Genomic DNA, 25177 nt, shown 5'->3' on the forward strand with positions numbered 1-25177 from the left:
ACCTTCCGGAGACACCTGAAACCCCACCTCTTTAAGGAATACCTAGGATAGGTTAAGTAATCCCTCTCACCCCACCCCCCCCCTAAGTTTTAGATGCACTATTGTTAAGTGACTGTCCCACTGGATGTCATAAGGTGAATGCACCAATTTGTAAGTCGCTCTGGATAAGAGCGTCTGCTAAATGACTTAAATGTAATGTAAATGTAATGTAAATGGGTATTAAAATGAATGAGCAGATCAAGTTACAGTTCTATAGAGGTTTAGAGCAGTAGTAAGGTATTGTTCCCAAGAAATAAAGCAAGTACAGAAAAAGGGTCAAAGGTCAAAGTGACCAAAAGTAAACCAAGTCTGCAAAAACAAGTCTGTCACCTAGGTGTGAAGTAATAAAACCTCATTCTCCTCAATAGCCAATCCAACTCAAAGTAATTTCGTATAGCAAAGTCTATAAGCAAATTATTATTATTTGAATAAAGGGCAGTTATTCCAAAGAAAACGGACAAGACCATTCGACTACGTCTGGATTCAAGATAAAGGATTATTTTATTGGTTGGATCAGTTAAGGCAAACATAATGCAATCAAATACCAGTAGCAACAAGACCTCATTCATGTGTTGGATGCACACAAACTTTCCCAGACATTTTCTGCAGACTTAATCAGAGAAAAACAAGTCCAAGCCGTGAGTTCCATTGAAATCAAAAAGGGACAAAGAGAACAAGTCAGAAACAGAAGGGATTTTGGGTAGTAGAGTTGTTACAGTACAGATCTCTTGGCTGAGGCAGAAGCAGGGAAGTGTGAAAGGCACAGAGAAGGTTAAGGCAATCGTTAGTTGGCGTCACGTAGTGGGCAGAAGCAGGCAGTTAGACGGACGGCTAAACGGCGCCACATCCTTTACCTTTTTCTCTTTGAGGGGCAATAAGGCCCCAGGTCTTAGCTCTCTGATCTGGGGCTCAACTCGAGTAGGGTGTGTCTCTAGCACACTACTTTTCACCCCTACACCCTTAACTGTGCACTTCTGGAACACCTGGGGATTGAAGATAGGTCAGGGGATTAGGGTTTAGGGCCCTGAGGTCTAGAGCCTACCTATGCTTTGCCTACCATATGTGAGATGATAGTCTGTTAGAAACACCTACGGTACCAGGCAGTGAAGTGGAGAACATTCTTCTGCTTGGTGCCGGTCTGATACTACTCGGATACTATTAACCTCGTGCTGTGGTTACCGAATGGTTCAACTATCTAAGGGGAAGACCATGGTTCATTCTGCTTTTGTAAATGACTGTGTCCATCCTCTGCCAAGTGAAGGTAACCCAGCCACCACAAAAAGAAGAGATAAGAGGACCCACTCCCACAGTCAAGGAGAGATACAGCACATTCAACCTCCTCACAACCGTCATCAGTGTGTATGTGGATGTGTTTTCCGGTGGTTCTATGTGATCATTATTGCATATTATAAAATGTGTGGTTCGCGCCCCTGAATGCTGATTGGCTCCCAGCCGTGGTATATCAGACCGTATCCCACGGGTATGACGAAACATGTATTTTTACTGTTCTAGTTACATTGATAACTAGTTTATAATCGCAATAAGGCACCTCGGGGGGGGGGTTGTGATATATGGCCAATATACCACGGCTAAGGGTTGTGTCCAGGCACCCCACGTTGCGTCAGGCATTATTGCTGAAGTATGACGTATGTGTGTGTGTGGCGGTAAATGTACAGCAGCTGTTGGATGTACGGTGTGTTTCTCACCTGGAGCTCTGCCATAATTTTGTCTCCCTCGTCCTCCTCCTCCTCGTGGTTGGCTGAGGCAGCAATGGGGGGAGGGGTGGAGGGCTTGGGCTTGGTCTCCGGCGGGACCTTGGTGGGTTTGGACTGGCTAGCTGGGGCTTGTGGTGGGACCTCAGCCTCATCTTCCTCCTGGGCGGACGGGAATTATTTTTAATATGACTCGAATACTAGCATCAATACGGTTTACCACAAGAGTGCAACATGGGCCATTCCAATATCAATTATAAGGTTCTCAGATTGCTTGATTAACTGTCCTTAGACTTCATCCCCTCTCCCCATGTTGTTTACGGTCAGGTCTGACCCACCCAAGTAGAAACGATGTCTACGGTTTGCCATTCACTCTGGTCCAGGGCGTTACGTGCAGCTTGCTGAAGGCTCAGTGTCAGCAAGCCGAGTGTAACCCCCTGGATCAGAGCGAGTTGACCGCAGACTACCCTGCAGCCTAACTACTCGGCATACTGACCTGTCCCGAGGCAGACTCCTTCCTGCTGGTGTAAACCACCTCACCAGACCGTGTGGTGGTCATTCCAGAGCTGGAGGTGGGGAAGGTCTTTCTGGGTGGTGGAGGGGGAGGGGACTTGATGGCCTTCTCCAAGCTGACTTTGCCCACTTTGTCTGCAGCAGCGGTAGGCTTGGTGGTGGTGGGTTTCTCTAGCACCGACTTGGGGAGTTTCTCAGGACCAGCAGGCTTGGCTATGGCTGGTTTCTCTGAGCTGAGCTGAGTCCCTTCTGTAATAAACAAACACACACATAAGGTCAACAATGAGGGATACCTGACAACTACAAAGGGTAATTTTCCTGAAGAAAAATGGTTTACTTGCTTCAAAAAACCTGTCCAAAATATATAAAAATTGTAGTAGTGGAATATAGTAGGAGCTAAAGCTGTATAAAAGACCCTTGCCTGCGGTTGGCTCCTCCAGGGCAGCAGAGGGTGCTGTAGAGGCATCCCCCTCACTCGGCACATCCAGACTGGGAATGCCCTTCATCATGTTGGCCTGGGCCTCATTTAGGATCCTCTCAAACTCCCTCCCATTGTACTGGCCCAGGTTCTGCCTCCGTTCCTCCCACTCCTTCTCTGCCACCTGTGGAGGGAGAGGGGAGGAGGGGGTTATTGAGAGAGAGAGATGGGAGGGAGGGAGGGATTGAGAGAGAGCGAGGGGGGAGAGAGAGAGGAGACAGCAGTGGAGGGAAGATAAATAATAACCCATAGGGGAAATTGTATATCATAGACTGAGGACTGAAGTGCAGTATGACGTCCATAGGGCTTACCTCTATAGACATGGCCCTGTTTTTGCTCTTGGTGTGAATCTCCTCGATTAAGAGGTTCCCTGTCCCGCTGCTTCCGTTATTGACCGGAGCCTGGGTCGCCAGCTCTAGGTGGGCAGCAGGGGTTTTCTTCTGCTGGGCAGGGCTACCCCCTTGGCTGGAGGGGTTGGAGTTTGAGGCCGAGGCGGTGCCAGTGGAACCCTTGGCTGAGCTGGGGGAGTCCCGGCCCTGGCTGTGGGTGGGGGTCGTGGGTGGGCTGGGCTGGACCAGCAGGGCTGCAGACTGCTGGGACTGCTGCATGTGGACCGGAGCACTCTGGACGTGGTGGATGACCATGGGGGAGGAGGGCATGACCACCTCAGACCTGATGGAGGAGCTCTGGGGCTCGGGCAGGGCCGAGGGGGAAGCTGGAGGCTCCACTGGGGGGGTCGGAGTCCACGGTGGTGGTGGTGGTGACTGGGCTGCTCTCTGATGGGGTTGGTTTCACTGAGGCACACATAGCAGGGTCAGATCCCTTCAGCAGACCCTCTGTAGCACATCTGTAGGGCGTAGAGGGCAGGATAGACTTACTATTAGACTTATAAAATTCAGGTTACTTTCTCTAAATTAAATTCTGGTTGGAGGATTTTGTGCTTATTCCCTCCTGGAATATTCCAACCAGGATATCTGAAAATATACCCCCCCCCCCCCCCAAAAAAAAAAAATGTTGGGAAAGTTTTGGAAAGTAAACTGACCACAAGCAGCCAAACACTGGTTAATCTAAACTGTATCCCACTAAGGTTAAGGTTAAACACATACTGTAGCTATGAGGACATATGTCATGCTCCCATGAAAGCATGCTTCAAATCTCCTAACCTCCTAACCTTAGTGGGATAAAGAACTTTGGAATTTGAAATAACTACTGCACCATCCAAGCTTCTTTAGCCTGAAAACACAAAAAACCTCCCCAAGTGAATTTGGCCCAAACCCAGCATCAAAGTGAGTGTAATCATCTCTGAAGTGCGGGGAGAAAAATGCACAGACGGGACGAGGTAATGTAGATTAGTTTGGCTGCGTTGTGTGGTGCACCCTTGGAAAAAGTGTTGACGACCCACAGAGCAGAGTGTCTCTGACAGATGTTTATATGGAAATGGAATGCCGCAGGGAGCCGTGTTGCGCCCAAATTAATTAACTTATCGGTTCAATGGAGAGCTAAATTAAGATGGACGCCACCTCTGTCCATTCCTCATGACCCATCGGATGGGATCAGAGCCAACGCCTCGCCAGCATAATCAACTGTTAGTGTCCCTTACACTATAGTCATGCTCCCCACTGTCTGACTTCTCTGGAAGCTTCTGTTTTCCATCCACTCTCAATGTCTCTCTTTTAACCTCTCACTCCCTCGATTTCACCCATTCTCATCGACGGGGCTGTAGTGGAGCAGGTTGAGAGCTTCAAGTTCCTTGGCGTCCACATCACCAACAATCTAACATGGTCCAAGCACACCAAGACAGTAGTGAAGAGAGCACGACAAAACCTATTCCCCATCATGAGACTGAAAAGATTTGGCATGGGTTCTCAGATCCTCAAAAGGTTTTACAGCTGCACCATGGAGAGGGTAGTGCGTACGGCCCAGTACATCACAGTACACCACCGGGGCTAAGCTTCCTGCCACCCAGGACCTCTATACCAGGCGGTGTCAGAATTGTTTTTGTCAAAGACTCCAGCCACTTGTTATGTTCATGTTTTAAGTATCCCTATACACTGCTGCTACTCTCTGTTATTATCTAAGCATCGTCACTAATAACTCTACCTACATGTACATATTACCTCGACATCGGTGCCCCCACACAATGACATTGACTCTGAACCGGTACAACCTGTATATAGCCCCACTATTGTCAATTACTACTGCTCTTTAATTATTTGTTATTCTTATCTCCTACTTTAAAAAATATATATTTTCTTAAAACTTTAAGGGCTTGTATAAGTAAGCATTTCACCTGTTGTATTCGGTGCAAATTTTATTTGAAATTTTATTTGAGTCTCTACCCTTCTTTTGAAGTGGGCACTTGTACACTCCCTCTCACGGATTTAAAAAGAATGGACTGGTATGAGGAATATGGTGAAGAGAACCCCCAGCTGCGCTTGCAACAATAAAGTGCTTTTAAATGCATGAGGGGGAGTGAACAAGTGCACACTCCCGGTCCCTCCCTGGTTCATGTACCTCCTCAGGCTACTGAGTGTCTCTGTGAGGCTCTTGACTCGCTTCAGCATGCTGTCCAGTTTGTGCGGCTCCTCCTTGAGGAACTTCACAGCCTCCACCTCCACCCTCAGCACCGCACGCATCCTGGTCTGCAGAGCCGGAAACTCCCCTGAGAAAACACACAGGAAATACCATGTTTCAGATTTGTATTTTCTATTAACTTCACCAACCATCATTGGAGGACAACTTTATTCGTGTGCTGCGTCAGTAGAACTCTACTGTTATTCAACATACCGTTTTCAAGCTTATTCTCTTTTTGGACACAAAAACACATAAAAAATAATAATAAATAAAGTGTATTTTTCCAGTTGTAGCATTATGTTACCCAAATGTTATTATACTGAACAAAAATATAAATGCAACATGTTTGTGGCATTGTGGTGTGTGACAAAACTGCACATTTTAGAGTGGTCTTTTATTGTCCCCAGCACAAGGTGCACCTGTGTAATGATTATGCTGTTTAATCAGCTTCTTGATATGCCACACCTGTCACGTGGGGGGATTATCTTGACAAAGGCTAAACTTCACTAACAGCGATGTGGGACCCACACTTTACATGTTGCATTTAGATTTTTGTTGAGTATAAATTAATAAACTATATTATCGGACTTCTCACCTGTAACTGAAAACCCAGCACACAGAAACCTATGTAATCCATGTCAACGCATATAATCTAAGGTACTGTATGGGTCTTAAAAGTAGGCTATACTGTACTGCTGTCTTACCTTTGAGTCCTGCCAGAGATTCTCCCACTCTCCTGAGGCTAACGGCCCCCTCCTCCACATGTTTCAGTGTCACAGCTCTGTGAGGCCCCGCCGGGCCGGTCTCCCTCTTCAGAGTGTCCACATACAGCTCCAGCTCCCTACACACACAGACAGAGAGGACATTCAAAACCACCAGCTCACCTCCATTCCTAATTGGCATCATTTTTATCACCCCTCACCTCTCCACCATGCTAACTGATGCGTGGTGAGGTTTGTGCCATAAATGGTTGCCACACATTGGTGGTGGATGAAGTGGGTTTCCCTCTAACTAAGCTCTACATAAATCCATTCAAACATGTTCATAATTTCATCTCCATTGATACCAAATGAGATTACGGAGGCACCGTCAAATCCCTGATGTTCTAGAGATGCTAAGAGATCAGACTTGAGAAGTGTCACCTGAAACACTGCCTCCATTTCGACACTAGGGGGCAGACAATACTAATTTAAATCTTATGGGCACAGAGGGAGCTCCAGTTTGAGGTAACTGAATGACAAGTGAAAAGACAAGAGGGCTTGAAAAAATATATGTAGATCAAATCAAACAATGTTGTATTTAAAAAATTTAAAAACAAGAACATCTGGGCGGTAGGAAAGTTAGCCCTCCAACCTTAATAGGCAAAGTTGCCTTTAGTCAGACCACGCTGCACCTCCTCTATGTGAGTCCGCACCGACTGGATTGGGTTACTTGCCAAAACCTCAACTGTGTTCACATGGAAACTGGGGTTTATTCGTGCGACCACTTCCTTACGTAGGATCCTATCCGCTTGATACACTGTATCCATGGGATCCTGAGAAGTCAACTCCAAGGGGAAATGTGCTGGGTGGATGATAACAACGTGTGCTATTCTGAACTGCATGAGAGAACTAAATGGTGATTCTTTTTTGTTTTTGTGTGTGTGACCAACTTCCCTTGAGAACCGTAAACTTTTTGTCAAGTTGCTCTCAATAGGGAGTGAAAAGACAATAACTACTGACGTCGCAGCCCTCTTATGTCAAGGCCTCTTGATGATGACTATGGAAAATTTCAACTGAAGAGCTGACAGGGGGGGAAAAAACTGCTCTTTCTTCTTAAAAGAGCTATACGGGACTTCAGAAACTAGAAAGTGAGTCTATGAAGTGTCGCATCATTAAAATACACTTCTAAAGATAGCTTGACAAACACTTGTGATGTCCCAGGGATCATCTATTTGAGGAGGCTTCATGGGCACTCAACTCTCTCTCATCTTTCTCTATTGCTCAAGGGCAGTAGGATCACTGGCTTAGTGCTGACAGCTGGCTCAGATCTAGCCTCTTTGACGGGCTTATGATGACTGGTAAACGGAACTGACTGGAAATAAATAGGAGTGACCAGGGACAGACTGGGACCAGAACCCCCCCCCCCACACACACACACACACACACACAATTGGTCCCCAAACAGGAAGATGTTTTTTACCCTCGAGGCCCCCATTATTAGCCAAACAATGATCATTCTGCACAAAAGCCCCACTTAAGACCAACCCACTGTGCTAAAGATTGACCAGCCCATCCGGGCATTTGCCTCGATCTTCCATATGACCAGTCCGTTTCTGGAGTTATTTAATCGAGCCTAGGATTGGAAATGCAGGAAATGCATGTGCTTAAAACGATGGAATATCCTGTATCCTACTGACATTTGTGAAAAAATGACGCAATACACGACATCTTCATTGACCTTCCTTTGACATCCTCCACGTTAGCAATATCCTCATGTTATGTACCCTTGGATTGCTGCAGTAGTTGTAACAGTGATAAACTTTGGTCGTTTGTCGCCTCACTTCCTCTCAGAGTATTTTTAGAACCCTCAGCAGACACTCTCCCAGGTTGTATTAAATTGCGTTTCTATCCGGAGGAGAAGGCTCCGTCTTTTCACACCACATTCCCTGTCACGCACGCAGCGCTTCAGCCAAACAGAGCTCATTAACGAGCCATATTTAAAACACTACGGCAGGCCTTTGCTGAGTAAGACCTGGCACTGCGCCAAGGCAAACACAGCTGAATCCAGCGCCCTGCGCCTGTCTGATTAACCCTGAAAACCAACGTTCAGGAAATGCTCCTATCGTGATGTTTATCGGGGCATATGTTTACCGCTTTCTACTCAGGCAGTGCTATGACCTTGCCTGTTAAATATCAGAATTAAAAGGATTCAATTACCGTTCCCGATTGGCAAACCGCGACGAGTGAATTAAATTGAGAGTATGCTGTGAATAATTGCCTGCCCAGGCTGCCTGGTCCTATACTTCAGTGATTTCTGGGCTTGAATGAGAGACAGACATGGCCTGCCGGTGCCTGTGAGCAACGTTTGGAAGGTGTGTACTTGTAGTTAGTCAGTAACACCTGGGTCGTATTCACTAGCAACCAAACGCTCGTATTCACACACACACACACACACACACACACACACACACACACACACACACACACACACACACACACACACACACACACACACACACACACACACACACACACACACACACACACACACACACACACACACACACACACACACACACACACACACACACACTCACTCTTACCCTAGTTGGTTGAACACCCTCTCCTCCAAGCCTAGGTACTTGTGTCTGTCCTCCTCCACCAGGACTCTCTGTCTTTGGACCGGGTCCTCCAGACATCTCATGGCCTCCGCCAGTTTCAAACTGATCTCCTGCTCAGCCCGCTTCAGCTGCACACGCAGAGCCTCCTGGTTCTGGAGCTAGGTAACACACACATACACACACGCTGAGTTTTGTGTTTCTTAGCCAATCCAGATAGAGGGGGTTGAAAATGAGCTGATAGACAGTAGTTGAATAAATGAGAAGCAACGCTTGACAGCTGATATCAAATTGATAACCAATAAGAGTAGATAGGGGCTCCTCGGTGATGTTTACCCTCGGTACAGATCTAGGATCAGCTTTCCCTCCCCCAATCCTAACCTTAACCATAAGTGGGGAAAATGCTAAACTGACCCAAGATCAGCGTCTAGGGGAAACACAATCCTACTCCTAGATACAGCATTGGTGGCGTTACCTGCAGCTGTCTCATCTGATGAAGCTGCAGCCGAAGGTCCGAGACGTTCTTCTTGCACTGGAGCAAGTTGGTCTGGAAGGGGGTGGGGCCTGGAAGTATGGGGGTGGAGCCACTCTCAGAGGGGGGCGTGGCAATTTTGGGTGCCAGGACAGGGGAACCTCCTGAATAAGATCAAATCAAATAGCCACATTTAAAACCACTATAAGCTAGCCAGTTCCTCACTTGTGATAACAAAACTGGAAAGCAAATATAGATTTGGATAGAGGGCTCACTTGCCACAAACATGCTTTATCTAGCTGTATAAAAACTGATTTAGAACAATACATTTTTTTTAAATGGGAAAACATTAATCCATAGCATTTAATTATTCATATTGTAGGCTATGCTGTAGAGGTTCATTCACAAGTACATAAATCCCTTTCACAATGTGATGGAAACCCTACAGATTTTGGAGGAAGCACGCAATACATAGCTCCCTTATTTACTTCAAATGAAATACCCCGCAGTCAAAAGTGCACGTAAAAAAGTCAAACGTCTCCTCTGAGATTGAATGGGTGGTGTAATGCATGAATGTTCCCCCCCTCCATTTCACGTACGTCCTTGTATCTGTGTGCGTCCCAAATACTACCCTATTCCCTATGTGGTGCACTACTTATGGACCGAGGCCCATAGAGAAGGTGGCAATACAAAGTGGTGCGCTCTATAGGGAATAGGGTGCCATTTGAGATGCAACCTCTGTGAGGGCATTGGCCTGGCCACAGCCCAGCGCTCGCTTCACTCGCCTCGCTTCACTCGCCTCGCTCATTTCCAAACACATTCTCCACAGCTGTGTTGGTTCCTGATTTAATATTCCTAATGTTAAGTAATGAGGGCCTGTGCTTCCCTAGGCGTCTCCCCCGCTGCCCAGAGGAGCACACGGGTACTTACATTGGCAGTGCTGACTGAAATAGACTTGCCGACCGCCAACCTCACCATGACTGCATCCCAAATGGAACCCTATTCCCTATGCAGTGCACTGCTTTTGACCAGGCCCCATCAAACTCTGGCCAAAAGTAATGTACTGTATAGGGAGCAATTTGGGATGCAATCATTGTGAGAAACAAGAGACAGGAGACGGGTTTGTCTGCTGTCGAAAACAACCACCAGACGTAATGTCCTTTGGCTTTGGAGACTGACGACAGAATGACTCTTGACAAGCCATGCCAACTGCAGTCTGTATTGACAGTAACTGAAGTTGAATTCAATTACACTGTTTCTCCCATTCAGAATGAAGTAGTATGACCTATGACCTTTGAAACCTGACCCTGAGGTTGAGTTCTGTCTCTGGGGCGCTTGTTGTCAACAGGTGGGAGTGGCACAGTGTCACTAAGCCACTCAAGTCCCTTAGCGGAAGAGAACAAGTCCCTGCAAAGTGTTAGAACAATGAGAGAGTAGAATGTTCTGAGTGAATGAGAGAGAGCGAGAGCGAAAGAGCGAGCAAGAGAGCACTCCTTCCACACATAGTAAGGTCTGCTGCGTCCCAAATGTTACCCTATTCCCTATATAGTGCAGTACTTCTGACCGGGGCCCATCAAAAGTAGTGCACTATAATGGGAACTTGGTGCCAATTGGGACACAACCATGGTAGAGCCCTGCAGTGGGGCTAGAGAACACAGTGCTATTGTCACTTTGTAATCCCCCTCCAACATTCACCACATAGTCCTCTCATAGTGAATGACAGCTGCACAGACCTGAAGTGCAGGTTCGGATGAAGGCTGCTCATGTGTGTCACACTGTCTGTTTCCCAGGTGGCACCCTTTTATATGGTCAAAAATATTCCCCGTACATGGAATAGGGTGCCATGTAGGATTCCTCCACTGTTTGGAGACCGAGAGGATGCTCTTGTGATGGGGACAGCTTATGAAGTAACAACAAGGAAATATTTGAGGAATCAGAATTATGAGCCATAGTCAATACTTCATGTTCTGTATATCATGAATGGGAACAATACGCAAAGGGAAACCTGTAAGAAGAAGGAGAAACCCAAAGATGTGAGGAGTTGCTTTGGCAGCAGCCTCATAAATACCACTCGGTTTTCATCCCTCGAGATTGCATTTCTTTTATCAAACTCTCATCCACCCTGACCGCTAGCTAGACCAGATTGAGTCGTCTTGGCGGGATCGAGAAATAATACATCTCTCTTGTTTTAACTAATGCTTTCAGCAGCACATATTCAGTTAGTAGCTTTTTTGCCTAGAATGTATGACGAGAGAGGATTTGAGGGGAATATGAGTCGGCGAAGAGCAAAGACGCCTGTCTGACTGACTAGGTGTTTTAGTGGGGCAGTAGGGGAGAGCATATGGCAGGTTGTGTTGAGTGACATTACGAGACTTGTCTATGCAATGCATCCTGGGGGGAAACTTGAGGGATATGCAACAGAGAACTGTACCTCTAAGTAGATCATGTGTTGCGTCCCAACTGTAACCCTATTCCCTACATAGTACACAATTTTGCATCCCAACTGGATCCCTATTCCCTATATAGTACACTACTTTGCGTCCCAACTGGAACTCTATTCCCTATATAGTACACTACTTTTGGCCAGAGCCAATAGGGCTCTAGTCAAAAGTAGTGAACTATATAGGGAATATGGTGCTATTTGGGACGTACCCGATAATGTGATACATGCAGAAGGGTAATAATGGTCCTCCTGACCTGCACTGGGTGCACTATGAACCGGAGACGCTTGCCTTGATGTCTTCATGGGTCGTTCACTACGCACACAGAGAGGAAAAGAGACATGAATTATGTTGAATCACAATAGACGACAATTAATATAAAACCCTGGGAACTGTCCTGGAGTTAGGGTTGACATATATTAGTAAAAGCATTGTAGACGTACAGACAGCCATACAGTATGGATGGACAGACTGACATAGACGGACAGGTTAACATGATGACTGTTAGGAGCAGTCTGTTCCCATAGTAAGCCATCCCATTTTCATTCCAATCATGGTGCCCACATTGAGATTGATGATTGGAAACTCAAGCAAACACAGTAGCACAAAGATCTCCACAGAGTAGGTTGAAATGCAAAGATAACTGCAGCCAGTCAATATCAGACCCCCTCGTCCACACTATTTCCCTTCGACAATGTTCTGTTTACCTAGGCTGGTAAAATCGAGAGCTAGTTTATCTGTTATTATCTTTGTCCACATTTTCTGGGGCAACCTGGGCTTATCTCTGAGAACTCAATGTCCCACGCTGCCTCCCTTCTTCATCTTCTTGCTTACCTGAGAGAATCGTTGGTGCCACTAGTGTTTGGGGACTTTAAAAGTGCATGCTGAACAAGACCAGTCAAGCTGGCAATCTGTTGCTCCATAGCCTTCATTCGCTTTCTGCAGGAAACATCAGAAAATCAAGCTTTTAACACCGGGGCTAACTAGGCGGTAAAGGTGGCATTTCTCATTTTTAAGTTGGGAGTTACTTCCTAAATACTTCCGGAATTGTTTTCATGCCAGACGTGTTTGCTTAGCGATCAAATTCGCGATATAACATTAAAACATAAGAGTGGGTCAAGTACAGGATTTGGAGAATATTTTCTATCTTAGAACATTTATGGATATCCTAATGAATAATTTATTGATTTGTCAAGTAGATGGGGTTTCTGCTGTGTAAACAACAGTTAAACACACCGTTAAAGCAATAACCGTAAGTGTTCCAAGCTGTCAAACTACCGTGCTATGGCAGTGAATTCTCGATTCAGGCAGAAATAAACCATATATTCCAGCTAACATGGTCTAATAACATGTCTGCTTTGCCCTCCCGGAGTCTGCCTGGAATAGTCTAGAAAAACAAGTGGGCTAGCCTGAATTTCTAAAAAACAAGACAAGGGCTGTCTGGTAGATTTAGCCCAGAGGTTGGAGATGAGTTGGACCTTAGGGCGCACATTGTGGAATAAAACAAGAGACTGTGCCACTCGTGGCCGGTGCCTGGACAAGAGATTACGCCGGCAATGCGGAGAAAACCAAAGACGGGTGAAGAAGGACCTTTATGCTTGGTGACCCGTGAGGCTTAGACATAGAGAAGCACTGTGGTTTCTCGTCACCACTTATCTAATGGCACAGGAGGAAGGGGAAAGGGAGGCGCTTAATAAAGGGGCTAGATGAGGACAAGAGAAATGACTGTGATCCCGACTGTACTGCCCAAATTTAATTTGCAAATAAATTCATTAAAAATCCTACAATGTGATTTTGTGGATTTTTTCTTCTCATTTTGTCTGTCATAGTTGAAGTGTACCTATGATGAAAATTACAGGCCTCTCTCATCTTTTTAAGTGGGAGAACTTGCACAATTGGTGGCTGACTACATACTTTTTTGCCCCACTGTACGTGTCACTCCCTTTGGTTCTTTCCTGAGGCATTATTGTTTCTGTTCCAGTGTCATGTCTGTGCGTTGTTTGTGTTAATTGTTGTGTATTTAGTTGCATTTATTCATTAAAACAATCACTCCCTGAACTTGCTTCCCGAATCTCAGTGCATCATTACAAAATTCCACAAACTTTTAACAAGGCACACCTGTTAATTGAAATGCAATCCAGGTGACTACCTCGTGGTTGAGAGAATGCCAAGAGTGTGCAAAGCTGTCATCGGGGCAAAGGGAGGCTAATTTGAAGAATCTCAAATATAAAATATATTTTGATTTGTTTAACACTTTTTTGGATACTTCATGATTCCATATGTGTTATTTCATAGTTTTTATGTCTGCACTATTACTCTACAATGGAGAACATTGTCAAAATAAAGAAAAACCCTTGAATGGTACTGTATATGGAATGCTCCTTGTGCATGTAAGTACAACTCATGCTTGAAGGCCACTCTGTAGTTATAAAGTAAATGACCTAAAATACCCTTTTTGTTTTATATGTAAAGTACCTTCACACTAAAACTCCTTTCCCCCTTTCTTTCCTATACACCTGGGCCATTTCAAATGGGGAACGTAGGTGCTCTGCTCAAAAGTAGTGCACTATAAAGGGAATAGGGTGTCATTCGGTAGCCGTCATGGTGTTTGTACCGTGCAGGTGGTCCTTGTGATCTGTTCCCCTTGGTTTGGCTGTTTCAGAAAGCCCAGGTCTTATCCAACCAACCTGGTTCAATATTTTCTTTGGTTTTCCTGAGCGGTGCACACACAGACCCCTTGGCCCCCTCACTCTCCTATCCCTCCGGTCTAATGCATTCCAATGAAACCACATATGATCGTATGGCTGAAGTATGTCCCTCATGCCCTCTCCTGTGTTTGTGTGTTCTGCTCTTAGTGCAACCAGAACCAGCCTAGTTGAACTAGCCTCAGAAATGAATGTCGGAGGGCCGGTTTAGATCATCTACACGGGCTTGCAGACAGTGTGTTATTAAAACAACGATACCACAAGATAACATGATAATATACAGTCTGAATATGGGGAGTGAGGCACTATTCAATTACTGCAGTGGCTTGGTTTGCTCTGTCAACTATGGGGCACTGAGTACACCAACTCTCTTCGACTGGAATAAGCTACTCGTACAAATAGAGCTCGTCACACACACACCTAACTGGTGTAGCTGAAAGACACAATAAGACAAGACAATACATAATAATAACACACTGTTATAATAGCCCACTCTGCTAAATGTGATGACCATGACAGGATGGGCCAGACACACAGTGTGTCTGTGTGTGTGTGGGGGGGTGAGTGTGAGAGAGACAGGGCAGACCACAATGTCTCTGCCCTGCAGTGGTGATGATGAGACACAATCTGAGCTGAGATGAACACAGAGCAGCCCGCGGTTACAGTTAGAACGGTGCAGGAATGCAGTGTTAGGTCATCCATGCTCCCATGCAATATCATACCCTTTCACTGACCCCCACCCCACACTACCCCACCTGTCCCGCCTCAGGTCCCCTGGGTTGGCTTACCGTGTCTGTGGGTCGTTGGCTGGAGGGATAGGGCCGTGACCCTGGAGGTCCAGCACAACTGGAGATGCCATGTTACTCCTGCTTTTGACCACTTCCTCCTTCCTGAAGGCCTGGCGAACAGGCGAGGAGCGCTCCAGGGGAATGCTGCCATGAGGAGGCGTGGCCCCATGGATGTCAATCATCCTCACTTCTGCCATCCTGTGGGGGAAGGGGGGCGGGGTCTTGGAGCCCAGCGTGGGCAGCTGGCTGTCTCCGTACTTCCTGGACTTCTGGCGGTAGAGTGAGGGTTGCTCCATGGCCTCGGTGGGGCTGGGCCCGCTGTAGGAGCCTGTGGAGCGGATGGAGGCGCGATGGTAGCCAGCCAGGCTGCCGTGGTCCACCATGTCCCCAGGAGGAGGGTGCCCTCCATGGGCAGGGCCGTGGCCCATCCTCCCCTCGTGGAGAAGGTACGGGTCAGCGTAAAGCCCCTCTCCACCTCTCACCAGGCTGTGACTCTTACCGCCCATGTCCTCATCAGGTTTGACGTCCCGCCTCTCCAGGATGGCGCTGGGGCAGGGTGACACGGAGCGCACGGGAGGTGTGGCGTTAGATATGCGCTCCCGGGGCATAGTGGCGCTGCAGGGCATGGACCCCGGGCGCGGGCCGAAGGGGATCCGGGAGGGTGAGGGGGGCACGGAGTGGGCCGTGGTTGGGGACAGGGAGCTCTGCATGGGATGGTGTGGAGGGTGGCCCATAGGTGGGTGTCTGGGGGGGTGCTGCCCATCTCTGCTGGCATACATCATCTCTCTGTGCATCTGGAGGAAACCAAAATCATGTTATTACTACTTTACACATTAGTCTACCATGTTTACCAAACACAGTAGCGTGTCAATGGAGGGTGAAGTTGCGCCACTAATGGTTAAGGTTAGGAGTGGGGGAGGGGAAACTGATCCTAGAACTGTACCTAGGGAAAACTTCACCTTGGCACATCAGTTGTCACAGCCCTCAGGTAGTCGGCCATGACACCTCCGACACACACCATGTCAGCATCCCAAATAAAACCCTATTTCCTATGTAGTGTACTACTTTTGACAAAGGCCCATAAGGCTCTGGTCAAAAGTAGTGCACTAAGTAGGGAATAGGGTGCCATTTGGGATGCACAACATTACTCTCTTAGGAAATAAGGCATGAGAAACCAGGGATTATCGTGTGAATAACTCCCATCTGGGGCTGTGCTAAAGCTCAACGTGGAGCGTGTTATATTTACAATATCTGCAATTACCTCTGGCTCACTGTGTGGCCTTATCTGTCCCACTCTTGTTTGTGGAGATATGCTCTGATGAAGGTCGACTGACCGAAATTAAAAACATTTGCATCTGACTGGAAGTGTGCAGAGACTTTTTCCCTGTTTCTCCAGTTCTGCCTTTTGCCTCCAGCACCTTTACAAATCAGCTCTGGGTGTGCGGTAGATTCCGCCTATTATATAAAACGGTTATCATCATATTTAAGTCAAATATGAATGACATGTTTTTATTAAAAACTTTCTTTTAATGAGTACATCTGTTTTATTTCATCCTTCCACCAAACGCTGTAGTCAAGGCCAGTTGTTAGTTCTGAGATTCTGAAGTTGCTAGGGAAATGAGCTGGTCGTCCATTACAAAAGTTCTAAAAGGGTTGCCATGCAGGCAAGCTACTTCTCCTTTGCTAGCTAGCTAACTAAAGCCAACACAAAATCACAAGCAACATGTGATAACATGAAACTACACATGTGATTTTCCACATGTTAAATCATGTGTTTTTTCTGTAAGCACGGCATGTTGTAGAAAAACACTGCAACATTATCGCTCAGGTCGGAAAGGCAGGCAGCTGTTGCAAACCAACCGCTAGCCTAGTAGCATTGGGAAATAATGTCTAGACACTATTGTCCAGGGGAGATTAGGTTTATAAATTGTCTGGCTGAGCTGTGGATAACTCAAAATGGGTTTGGTTTTGGCTCTATCATTTTTTTAACCTTAAATGCATTATAAAATAATCACGTTACAATCATTTTAAAGCTTTTTAATGGAAATTCCAAAACCAAAAATAGTGGACATTCAATTGCCAAAACATAAAAAATATTTAATGGTCTGTCAGGTCTACATTGGGTAAATATATCTGGAAAAATAGGAAGTTACAATGAGATAAATATAATATACTCAACTGAAATATTGTATTATTTAATTACTTTATTATTTTTCATTAAAAGTCATCTCTGCTCCAGGCAGTAGCAGTCAGCCAGCCAGACCATCTAACTTTACGCACTCCCCATAAGGTACTGTCTTTAGTCATCCTATATAGCCTGCCTAAGTATGCTGCAGAGTTGTTCCTCAAAGTAAATAAGGCATACTTTCACAAACTGTCTCTGTCCCTCTCGCCATTGTCTTACGTAGATTCCTCCCTCATGCGGTCTATGTGAATCTAACCTAACGTAGCAGGCGTATATGCACGTCTCCGCCCTAACAATGGAAGTCATTGTCCCAAAGGCGGGAAGGCAGACAGTAAATTTAGGTCCAAAATAAGCCATATAAACACATTGGGTTTATTTTGGACAGATTTTGTCGAGATTTAAACCTCTCACTATGCTTGTTCCCCTCTGGTCTGTCTCTGCCCGAGCCAGAAAACACATGCGCAATGCATTATGGTCATTGTAGTTCACTACCACGGTTCTGACCTGAACTAGGTTGAATATTTTCTTAATGAAAACTACAACTCCCTTCAGTCCAGCATAGTTGACTTGAATTCTCAAATCAACTATGCACGTTGGGCGCAACATTTTTTTTACTAAATGTAATTCAAGTAATTTAACCGACGTTTCTCAATTAGTTGTTAAATAACCCCCCCCCCAAAAAACAAAACAAATGTTGATTAATCACTCAGCACTAGTTGACAGGCATTACCCAGGGATTGTTGTGAATAACTCCCTGCTCTCAACCAATCAGCATCAAGAATCCAAACAACTGTTTTATAAATGGTTTTCAACCAGATGTTTAGAGAAAATAATATCTCATCAGCACATTCTCAGGGTGAGAAAAACAGTTGATCTTGAGTTCTGTTAAGGCCACAGGGATACTTTCCCCCCTATCAATATTTTACTAACATTTCACAGACACCCCACATAGACTATACCCCCAGGCTTCTAAAATAAGATTTTACATGAAAACAAGATTTTGGGATAAGATAAGGGTTTGGGATGTTGGCAGCATATTCCCATTTCTTTTAAGCTAGGAGATTACTTTGAGTGTTTCTTTAAGGTTCATGCAAGCTTGTGAGCTCAATTGCCCCTGGTTGCTGATAACAGTGTGTCTTTAAAAACAGCCCACATGTGAAAACACTGAGAGAGAAGGATTTCAACTATGTGCGTACAGGCAGGAAAGAAGTAGCTGGTAAATTAACAACAGGTTCCGTTGTCTGGCACAGCTTTTTTAAACAGGCAGCTTGCTTGGCCTGTAATGACCACCCATGAAGGACCCCAGAGTACCTGTGGATTTTGAAACTAACTTCATTCAGCTACAGCGAAGTTAAAGTAAAGGCATGACTGAAGCAGCTCTCTGATTTATGGAATTAAAAGTGGGCAGAGAGTATGTGTAGCTTTACACAGAGGAATGTACGGGTCAGCGTTGTGAGAGAGAGTTAATTTCTTCAGGATGCACGACTACTGCTGTGGTTTAGTGTCTCTGGTGGCCGGCCACCTGCTTTGGAGGCAAATGAATAGTCTAACATCAATCCAATTATCTGATCTGAATCAACACAATGCTTCCACATACTTTACATACATACTTGATGTTTCCGTTACAGGAGCCTGGGGTTACTGTACAGTACTAATACATACACACGGCCAAAATGATGGCTGTTGGAGATGTTTTGTATACAGTGACTTTCTTTGACTTGACTGCTATTGTGATCTCTCTCTGCGTGTTTTGTTGTTCATACTTGAATAATCCACTCATCTCCCTGATCTCTTTGATTAAACACTAAACCCACCATTCAGAGGATCTCATCTGGCGACTGTTTGATGCCCAGTCAGACAGTTTAAATGTGCCTTTGCCAAGCTAGTAGTCATTGTGTAAGAGAGAGAGATATTGCCCATGAACTGTCATCATAACAATGAATAGCCCTATTTGCTCACCCAAGGACTCCAGTGGAGACCAATAGAGATACACCATGTCTCACTAGTTCTCCATCAGAACTCTTTCATGTTCAGCCAATCCTGATTCCCGCGGGTGTGTATCTGGCCCGGTGCCGGACTCTCAATAGCCTGGTGTAGTACCCATATGAAACTAGATTGAGCGGACTTTCTGAGACTCTCCCAGACCTGCTGTCCTTCTAATGAGAACCTTAAGGAGACAGTGGAAAGAAATACAGTAGATTGAGGTCTTTAAAAAGTCCACATGAGCCAAACTCAAACCAAATGTTTCACTGCGTGTTCATCGCCATCTTCGGATGGGTTTATTTTTTATATATATTTTTTAAAGGCAATGTTTTATGTGTCTGCGGACAAACCTGGAATTGCTGCCTTGTAAGGTCATGATATTGAAGACGCAAAGTGGTCTTGCAAGAGGGTGAAAGGAATTGCTTACTACAGGTACAATTGGCAAGCCATCACAGTCTGCATAGAACAGCTGTGCTTGACCTCATACAACTACTTGGGGCCTTTTCTTTGTTAGGGCGAAGTATGTAGTACTTTGTCCACCTTGGCAAAGAATAGAATAATCCTATTAAACCATCAGAGAAACCGTTTTAACATCGAGCATTTCCAAGAGAGGAGACGCGTGAAAACATTTGACTTTGACACCGAGGTGTTTGAACTCAGTAGCTTGCGCTTTCCACTAGTCTCCATTACACGTTGTTCCATAGCCTTCGAATAGAATATTCCCAGACAGATTTTTCTTGAACAATATACAAATAAAGACGGTGTGTTTTCACTTATCAGCCAATGAGCGAGTTTGTCTTTGTTAGCTGCGGATCCAGCCCAGTCTTGAGTCTTTGTTCAGGCTTTTAGCTTTTGTCTCCTTTCACCTCTCACACAACACATCAGACGTCACACCCTCCCTATTATGCTGCTCATTGCTGTCCACTTCTAGAAAGAACCATTCAGTAAACACTTCATCATTTCTGGAACATTAAACATGATTTGTGTATCTTATACAGTACACTGGATCTTTCTTAATATGCAAGCTCGTTGATAAGCCTTGTGGAGAATGTTAGAATCTTAAGAATTCCCCTTCTAGATTTAGTTTTTGGTTTCTACAGATGTAACCTATGACTCATAACCTGAAGTGAACAATGGCTTGTTTGTTACACCTAGAAGCAGGAAGGAGGATTAATTGTTTGAGGCTAGCAATGTGAAGATTATTACCCTTCTCGCCATGATGTTGTCATCTTCCTCAATGTCCAGCTATGAAGACATGAAAGTACTGAAATGGAAAGGTGTCCTATTTTGGGGGGACTTCCTACTGAGTTATTGAACTAGAAGGGATTGAGTTACCACCTATACAAGCAGCCCTTCTCATTGCCCAGCTCTGACCTATTATAGCGCACACCTAGCAACACTTTAATACCTACCCTGTATTCTGATAATGACACTAGATAGATTACCTTGCTGAGTCTGGTAAGAACATTACAAAGAATAAAATGGTGATGCCTATTTAATAGGCTACTTGACTGTCAGGAATATATGGCTTATGCACAGTAGAAGTGTTTTATTCCAGTCACCTCTTACAATTCCCTGATGTAAATGAAGCATCCTGTGTCTGGTCTGCATGGAAGCATACACTGTAACAGAAAACTGTAAATGATACAGTTATTTTTTGTATTATACTCCAGCATACTGTAAATGATGGTGCATTGTGGGAAGATGTGGGTGGTACTGTAATTCCACCCCACAGAATACATTACATGATTTATTTTAGCGCCAAAAACCTTTTAACCACTAGTGGTGCATGTTATTGTTGTTTCTGTCTCATTAACATCTTTTGAGGTGTGCCTTGATAGAGGCTATATTTGTTGCGCCTGTGAGTGAGAACGCTGCACCAATTGAACTCCTCTGTGTTTATAGTATCCCATCAATTTAAAATGTATATAGGGAACAGACTGGAACGGCAGCAAGTCTTAACTGGTGGAGAATTTAGCCATGTCTGGTTTTGCCCTGTAGTCACTGCCAGTTTGGAAGCCTTTGTTAAGGCCTGTAGAAGTGCAAGTGATATGAAACACCAGCTATTCATTAACATTCTGTAACGTTTGCAAACACTTTACCTAGCAGCCATCCGGCCGGCTTGCACCAGTCCCTTTATATCACAGTGAAATACAATCCCCACCTATCAATGAATTCATTCATTCACACCGATTACGGTAGCATAAACTTCTCTTTTTTTTTTTACAGTATAATAGAGTACATTTTACAGTATTGTACTGTATGTCATTACACTGTACTTGCTTCGATACCGCATTTATTTTTTACAGTGTACTGTAATACACAATCGTTGAAACACACCATCTTTCTTGCCACTGAGCTGCCTGTAAAAGCCACTGTAAAATTCACGGTAACCCCTTTACAGTGTACAAATTATCGTTGCACACATGTAGTCACCATATGAGTGAGCATGGCTACCGCTAACTTAAATAACCCCACTAATCCAGTTAACCCCCAGCACATCTGGAAACAATCTCTGAGAGGAAAACAAAACAAATGGAGACCAATAGCAGAAATACGATCTCACTGATTTCTTAGAGAAGACGGGACAATGGATAGTGTCCTACTGAGACGTGCAGCAGGGATCCACCACTCCAAACGCTGCGTTTAAACAGGTGCAGGCCTCATTTGGTTATTATTTGCTCTTTGGTTATTTGTATTTGCTCTTTTCCAAGAATGCCAGTGTTTGGCTTCGCAATTAAGAGAGCCGGCTAACACAAGGAGGCAGCAGAAAGGCGTATTTGTCTCGAAACGTGTTTTAGAAAAACATCTGCACTCTCAGCTTCACATCTGTCAAGAATAAAGCCACTTGTGTGTGTGCGTGCATGCACACATTTGCGGGTGTTAAAATCTCGGCGCTGAGGTAAAAATTGTTGTGAGTCATATCTGAGTGTTGATTTCTGGAGGGATTGAACTGTTAACCAGGTGGTGTTGTTGTTACACGACGGTGTTGAGTTCATTTCCATTAACCCTGGGGCGCCAGGTAGCCTAGTGGTTCGAGTGTTGGACTAGTGACTGAAAGGTTGCTAGATCGAATCCCCGAGCTAAAAAAAAGGCAAAAACCTGTCGTTCTGCCCCTGAACACGGCAACTAACCTACTGTTTCTAGGCCGTGACTTGCCTAGTTAAATAAAGGTTACATTTTAAAAAACAATATTAATTAAAACTCTCTGAGTGAAAAGACATGGGAGGGGCCTCATTATCATCTTTACCTGCATGCTTTGTTGCAGGTTGCTTTTTTTTTAGAATAGTTTGTTTTAATATCTATGTTTCTAAATAGACGTTGATTGATTAATTGAACTTATACGACACGAAGATAAATGACCTACATTTTTCTAAACTAATCCAATTTGTAAGCGGTTGGACTTATTTCACCTGTTATTGAGATGGTTATTCCAGTTTAGATGGTTTAGCTAGTCTCTTTATCGATCTTCTCTACGTGGTCCCTGGAAGAGGAATCAAGACGGTGGACCGAAGCACATTTGTTTGAAATGAAAAAAAATGTTGCGGCAGCTATTGGGTATAGAAGAACATCCAGACCAAGCAGCTGCTTTACAAGTGGGATGCACTGTTGAGCACTACATCCCCCAGGGTTTGGCTGATTGTACGGAGATTGTGACAGCCGGTTAAATAGCGTCCCTTGAGAGGTCTACAACCAAATGTATGTCTGGAGAAGTGCAGTATTATCATAAGAAGACGTAAGTACACTTAAGTATACTTGCAATACAGAGGAATGAAGAGAGAAAGAGAGGCAGAGGAGATCTAAGAGAGAGAGAGAGGGAGGAAGTGGGTGAGCTTGAGTCGGTTAATTTAAAATGGCAGAAAAAAAGGGAGATGGCATGTTAAAGAAGAATGGTAGAAAGTGTAAGCAAAGTGAGATGTGCGCCGGATCGAAGACAGAAGGAGAAATGGAAGTGAATGAGGGCGAAGTATCTGAGGTGGTAGGTGTGGTGAAGTTCTCAGAGCCCAAGGCTTGCACTGAGGGTCAGGATAAAGATGAGTCTGTGACAGTAGGAGTGAAGTTTTTGGAAAAAGTGGACCCTTGCCTTTTGGCTGATCCATTTGTGGATTCATGGTGGGTGAAAACAGAGTTGGGTGCTGTGGAATCAGTGGAGGTAACCAGAAGTGGTCTTGTGATAATTGTTTGTTTCTAGTCAGAGGGAGCAGGCACTCCTCGTTAAACGAATGGGGGCAAGAGATGTGAATTGTTTTGCCCTCAAGAAAAGGGTGCCATTGAAAGGAGTGATTACTGGGGTAGCGGTAAATGTGAAAGCGGAAGATTCCTGGTGTTTGTGATGCTCGTCGTTTTGGGCGGCGTGAGTGGTGAAAGAGAAGAGTCGTTGTATGTTCTTTTGAGTTTTGATGTTGAGTCTTTACGTGACAAAGTGATGTTACGTTTTTGTGCCGAATGCATTACGTTGTTTCAGGTGTCAAGCTTATTGGCATGTGTCAGCAGTGTGTAGGAGGGAGGTTCCTAGGTGTGCATGAGACAAAGGAATGTGTAGCATTGGGGAAAGTAGTGGTATGTGTCAATTGTAGGGGTGCCCATGGGTCTGGGGATCAGAAATGTCCAGTGCGAGAGAGGCAGGTTGAGTATTCCAGGGAGGGATCCTGAGAAGAGTGGTGTGAGTGATAAACCAACAAGTGGTGTTTCAGTAAGATTGGATTATAGGCATTTATAGCAATGTTTATCAACTGTACTGCAGGGATGGAAGGTCAGTTGCAGACATTGTGGTAGCAGCTGCAGAGAGGTTTTTGCGTGTGCGAGACTTGACGTCAGAAGAGTTACAGGGTGTGTTAAGTGGTGGGTTTTTTAGTGTATTTTTTTAGTGTAGGGTTAGATGGCAGGGCATTTGTTGATTAATTTAAAAAAATATATATTTTAAGCAAAGTATAAGGGACTTATACTTCAGTCTAGTAGGTGGCGGAAATGCAACATTTATTGGATGCCAACAGCCGTTAAACCTCATCGAATAAAAATATTCCCTACCTGCAGTCATTCTAACTGCAGATTGTGGGTGATTTAAAAAAGTTTCAATCGTTGGCTATCCTAGCTCCAATAGAAATGATATAACACTTTGTAAGCCAGCATTTTTTGACTTGCCGATGTGGCCTGCAAACCAGGAGTTTCAGACCAGTGTGTTAGGGTAAAACTAGCCTTTCCAAGTATGACATTGTAAAAAACAAGTTATCTATTGTCATCAGCGTTACTTTTATGATAAAATATGCACTTATACACTCACTGACAGCCATCGAAACACAGGCATGGTACCTCTAAAATGCACTTGAATGGCACCCTGGGAAATACATATGCAAATACAGTAAGGCTTTACACCCTACAGTGTTAAAACATCACCCAAAATGTGTTACGGTAACACGACAGGTGTTAATTCCCTAAGCCTGAGAAAGTGTAAGAGCATCAGCTTTAATGAAGTGTTAATTTAAGTCTGAATATGCAACACCCATTGTGTTAGGGACCCAACACTCTCGGAGTGTTAGTTTAACACTATTTCAGTAAATCACATACAATTACTAAGAAACTGTTCAATTTAACACGGTGGGTGTAAAAATTATGATCGCAAATTTTCTTTGTGTGTGTGAGTGTGTATGTGAGTGTGTATGTGTGTGGACACTTCAGCATTAAATTATGCATATGACTTTGCCCAGTCTGTATTTAAAGGCAAACCTGCCATAAGCTATTATGGCTCATTTGCATATCATAGCAAAAAATGAATGGACTAATTTGTTTCATTTGTCAAATTCAAACAGAGAAACTATTTGGAGACCAGCGACTTCAAATCCACTTTAGTTTTCAGAATACTATACACAATTATAGCTGTATAACGTCATGGGCAGGTCCTTCAATGAGGCAATCTGTGATTGGTACAGTTGAAGTTGGAAGTTTACATACACTTAGGTTGGAGTCATTA

The 25177-nt window shown here is 44.6% G+C and overlaps 1 protein-coding gene across 1 annotated transcript in view; it reads right to left on the reverse strand.

Moving 5' to 3' along the window:
- Window positions 1–25177, reverse strand: part of si:ch211-285f17.1 (sickle tail protein homolog) — a 187465-nt gene that overhangs the window by 7296 nt on the left and 154992 nt on the right. Inside the window, exons 6-18 of the mRNA XM_046356220.1 lie at window positions 15042–15835; window positions 12383–12487; window positions 11760–11863; window positions 9111–9271; window positions 8621–8796; window positions 6021–6157; window positions 5257–5404; window positions 3490–3589; window positions 3054–3428; window positions 2686–2866; window positions 2248–2513; window positions 1746–1913; window positions 894–1022 (exon numbers count right to left, since the gene is read on the reverse strand). Of these exons, the coding sequence (XP_046212176.1) occupies window positions 894–1022; window positions 1746–1913; window positions 2248–2513; window positions 2686–2866; window positions 3054–3428; window positions 3490–3589; window positions 5257–5404; window positions 6021–6157; window positions 8621–8796; window positions 9111–9271; window positions 11760–11863; window positions 12383–12487; window positions 15042–15835 (2844 nt within the window). The remainder of the gene's footprint in view (window positions 1–893; window positions 1023–1745; window positions 1914–2247; window positions 2514–2685; window positions 2867–3053; window positions 3429–3489; window positions 3590–5256; window positions 5405–6020; window positions 6158–8620; window positions 8797–9110; window positions 9272–11759; window positions 11864–12382; window positions 12488–15041; window positions 15836–25177) is intronic.

This window comes from Oncorhynchus gorbuscha, linkage group LG07, assembly GCF_021184085.1.
Source record: "Oncorhynchus gorbuscha isolate QuinsamMale2020 ecotype Even-year linkage group LG07, OgorEven_v1.0, whole genome shotgun sequence".
NCBI lineage: Eukaryota > Metazoa > Chordata > Actinopteri > Salmoniformes > Salmonidae > Oncorhynchus > Oncorhynchus gorbuscha.